We start from the raw sequence: 4,828 nt of genomic DNA on the forward strand, positions 1-4,828 counted from the left end.
GTAACCCTTTGTATTTGAGGCGACTTTTGTTACTGTATTCATGAATACAGCAGCGTGAATACAACGAATATACTACCGTAATAACTGGATAGTAGCTATAGGAAGTAATTATGTATATGGTAGCTATAGGCGTTATTCAATATGTATTGCTATAATAAACAATAAAACAGTAATATTGCGGGAAACAACAAACAAATTTAAGATAATCCGAGAAAGAAAACTGACTGGACCGGTTCGCGGGTCATGAATTATTTCGGATTGAATTTTCGTTAATTAATTAAATTAATTAATTAATTAATTGTAAGGATTTTTTTCCAAAAAGATTAATCAACAATCGATCTTTGACCAAATCCAAATCCAAAGTCAAAGCCGAAGTCGAGCGAGTGACGACGACGGCGGCGAGAAACTTGCCTTCTTCTTAACTCTTTAAGGGCTAGAAGAAGAGCAATTGTATATATACCCATCAAAAGTCTTTTCTTCCTCCAATATGGGATAATGTCCCTTTTCCAAGGAAGGAAACTCAAATATTTTATTTTTTCTCCATTTCCCATTCACCCTCTTTAAGCTACACAAGCTTAAAAGCCCAAGAATACCCTACATGAATAGGGAATGTCTATAAAATAAAAGAATGTATGGATGCGTGTATGTTTTACATGCACGAATTAATTGCATCTGGATAAGTAGGTTTCCCTTTGAATTTTTCGTAGTGAACTTATATCGGATATACTCGGTCAATCGGTAGATTTGATATTTTTGAACCGTCGAGTTTTGTTATATACCTAGATGACATAAGTCACACAATAAATCCTTAACCATCTATGATTCTCACAGTTGTGTTCGTTTCAGCTATGAAAACCGCCTGATTTCATGAGTGCTTAGAGAATGGGCCTTTACTTTCATTCCCCTTGAAGCGGCTTACACTTCACACTCACATAGGTGATTTCTATACGTGTAATCCTAATAGACACACTATCCGGTCATATCCTACAAGACTTAGCAAATCATTAAAAAGCTTTAAGCTTTATTGACTCATCAAAAAGCCTTAATGCTTTACCTCGATTTATGATCATTGTCTTCATCACGAGAATGGGTTGAGTTGTTCGACAATGTTGAACCGTCATTCATAACTTTGTTTGATCTCTTTGAACCTAGATCGTGGGATCTCCAGTCTGCTAGGTAGAGTTACCGCCATAATAACTTGTCCTAGACCTTAACCCCATTTCCTTTGATGATCTTTCAACTGCCTCTCTAGATAGGCTTTTTGTAAGTGGATTCGACACGTTATCTCTTGACTTTACGTAGTCAATCGTGATAACACCACTGAAGAGTATTTGTCTAATGGTATTGTTTCTTCGTTGTATATGATGAGATTTTTCATTATACATAATGCTCCCTGCCATGCCTATTGCCTCTTGACTATCACAATGTATACAAATAGGTGCCAAAGGTTTGGGCCAAAATAGAATATCTTCCAAGAAATTTTGAAGCCATTCAACTTCTTCACCGGCCTTATCTATAGCTATGAATTCAGATTCCATTGTAGAACGGGCAATGCACGTTTATTTGGATGATTTCCAAGACACTGCTCCACCCTCAATTATGAAAACATATCCACTTGTGGATTTAACTTCAGATGATCCGGTGATCCAATTTGCATCACTATATTCCTCAATCACGGAGGGCTATTTGTTATAATACAAAGCATAATTTTGGGTATGTTTCAGATAATCCAAAACTCATTTCGTTGCCATCTAATGTATTTGATTGGGATTACTTGTAAACTGGCTCAGTTTGCCAATAGCACATGCTATATCTGGTCGCGCACAATTCATGACATACATCAAACTTCCCAATACTCTTGCATAGTCCAGTTGTGAGTCACTTTCACCTTCATTCTTTTGAAGTGCATAACTCACGTCAATTGGAGTCTTGGCAATCTTGAAATCTAAATACTTGAACTTGTCAAGTACTTTTTCAATGTAGTGAGACTGTGATAATGCTAGACCTTGTGAATTCTTATGAATTCTGATTCCTAAGATTACGTCAGCAGCTCCCAAGTTTTTCATGTCGAATTTGCTAGCTAACATGCACTTAGTAGCATTTATATCTGCCATACTTTTGCTCATTATCGAAATGTCATCAACATATAAACAAACAATGGCTTCATGACCTAGAGTATTTTTAATGTAAACACATTTGTCACACTCGTTGATTATAAATCCACTTTCCAACATTGTTTGGTCAAATTTGGCATGCCATTGTTTAGGTGCTTGTTTAAGTCCATAAATCGACTTAACAAGTTTGCACACTTTATTTTCTTTACCATGAACCACAAAACCCTTAGGTTATTTCATGTAAATCTCTTCCTCCAATTCTCCATTTAAGAAAGTTGTTTTAACATCTATTTGATGGATTTTAAGACCATACACGGCCGCTAGTGCCACTAACATCCTAATAGATGTTATCCTCGTTACTGGCGAGTAAGTGTCAAAGTAATCAAGGCATTTCTTTTGTCTATAACCTTTGATAACAAGTCTTGCCTTATATTTGTCAATAGTGCCATCAACTTTCATTTTCCATTTAAAGATTGATTTCGAACCTAAAGGCTTATTTCGTGGAGGAAGATCAACCAATTCCCATGTATGGTTATCCAAAATTGATTGAACCTCACTATTGACTGCCTCTTTACAAAACGCTGAATCAGAAGATGACATAGCTGCTTTAAGAGTTTGAGGCTCATTTTCAAGCAAGAATGTCACAAAATTTGGTCCAAAGGAAGCAGATGTTCTTTCACGTTTGCTACGCCTTTGGATCTTCTACACTTGGAGTATTTTCCTTTGGTTCTTCCCGAGGTCATTTAGGTCTTTCACTTAACAACTCACATTCAGTTTTATACGGATAGATACTTTCAAAAAATTCAACATTATTTGATTCCATTATAGTATTAACATGAATTTCAGGATTATCGGATTTATGAACCAAAAACCGACATGCTTTACTATGTGTAGCATATCCAATGAAAACACAATCTATAGTTTTTGGTCCAATTTTAACCCTTTTAGGTAAAGGAACTTGTACCTTTTCTAGACACCCCCACACTTTGAAATATTTCAAGTTGGATTTTCTTCCATTCAATTTTTCATATGGAATCGCTTACATTTTGCTGTGGGGTACTCTGTTGAGTATTCGGTTAGCTATAAGGATAGCTTCCCCTCACAAACTCTGCGGTAATCCGGAACTTATTAATAATGAATTCATCATATCCTTTAATGTTCGATTTTTCTTTTCTGCAATTCCATTGGATTGAGGTGTGTAAGGTGCAATAGTTTGATGAATAATTCCATATTCCGAACATATTTCTACAAATAGAGATTCATATTCTCCATCTCTATCACTTCTAATCATTTTGATCATTTTATTCAATTGATTCTCCACTTCATTCTTGTATTGCTTAAATGCTTCAATTGCTTCTTCCTTACTACTAAGCAAATAAACATAACAATATCGAGTGCAATCGTCAATAAAAGTAATAAAATATATTTTTTCACCTCGAGAAGGTGTCGACTTCATATCACAAATATCAGTATGAATTAAGTCTAAAGGACTTGAATTCCTTTCAACAAAATTATAAGGATGCTTTACAAACTTAGATTCAACACATATTTGACATTTTGATTTATTACACTCGAATTTAGGCAATACTTCTAAATTAATTAACTTCCTCAAGGTTTTGTAATTGACATGTCCTAAACGAATATGCCATTCTCCACTATATTGGCTTGTCCCTTCTTCTTATCCTTTTTTGGGAGACGACAATTAAGGGCTTTGTGACCAACTTTTCTACAATTGTAGCAGTTGCCCTTGAATTTCTTTTTGTTCTGCTCCTTAGTCTGTCCAGAAGACCTCTTCCTCTTCTTACTTTTTGGAGCAGTCTCCTCAACGATATTAGCTCCCATAATCGTTGAATTTCCACGAGACTTCTTCTCGGTTGTTTTGTTGTCTTCCTCAATCTTGAGACAAATCACAAGATCCTCCAACTTCATTTCTTTGCGCTTGTGCTTAAGATAGTTCTTGAAATCTCTCTACGAAGGAGGCAATTTTTCAATCATTGCAGCCACTTGAAAAGCTTCATTCAGGACCATACCTTCAGCAACGAGGTCTTGAAAAATAAGTTGAATCTCCTGAACATGGGTTCCAACAGTTTTGTTGTCTATCATTTTATAGTCTTGAAACTTAGCAATCACGAACTTCTTCAAAGATGCATCTTCAGTCTTGTATTTCTTCTCAAGTGTGTCCCATAATTTTTTCGAAGTACTCATTGCACTGTACACATTGTACAAGTCATCCTCTAAAGCGCTTAAGATATAGCCTTTGCAAAGAAAATCTGCATGTTTCCATGCCTCAACAATCATGAATTTCTCATTGTCCGGCATGTCTGTAGTAGGCACTGGAGGTTCTTCACTGGTGAATTTCTGCATACCAAGTGTGGTAAGCGAAAAGAACACCCTTTGCTACCATTCTTTGAAGTTGGATCCAGAAAATTTCCTCAGTTTCTCGGCTGTGGAACAACAATCCAGTATGGCGAGGCTATCGTCATTGCCACAACAGTCGAAGAAGAATTTTCGTTATCAATTGTCATTTTTCACTATCAACAACACAAGAGTTCAATTAACGGCAAAACCAGAGCAATAAACAATATTGTAATTAATAATAAACAGTACATATGATATATAAAAACAAAAGTTTTTATATACTGTTTCACAGAAAACAATGAAGTTTTTATGTTCTTCAAATCGTTTTTTGAATTTCAATATTCTGATGATGTTTT

At 35.5% G+C, this 4,828-nt stretch overlaps 1 protein-coding gene across 1 annotated transcript; it reads right to left on the reverse strand.

The window, feature by feature from the left end:
- Positions 1-4,082: 4,082 nt before the first annotated feature.
- Positions 4,083-4,433, reverse strand: LOC138879239 (uncharacterized). The gene has a single exon (XM_070158839.1). It carries the CDS (start codon positions 4,431-4,433, stop codon positions 4,083-4,085), a length of 351 nt encoding a protein of 116 aa, XP_070014940.1.
- Between the last annotated feature and the right edge of the window lie 395 nt (positions 4,434-4,828).

This window comes from Nicotiana sylvestris, chromosome 10 (genome assembly GCF_000393655.2).
Source record: "Nicotiana sylvestris chromosome 10, ASM39365v2, whole genome shotgun sequence".
NCBI lineage: Eukaryota > Viridiplantae > Streptophyta > Magnoliopsida > Solanales > Solanaceae > Nicotiana > Nicotiana sylvestris.

Excerpts from the sequence above, each read along its gene's own strand:
- LOC138879239 (XM_070158839.1), bottom strand. The coding sequence starts at position 4,433 with ATGCCGGACAATGAGAAATTCATGATTGTTGAGGCATGGAAACATGCA.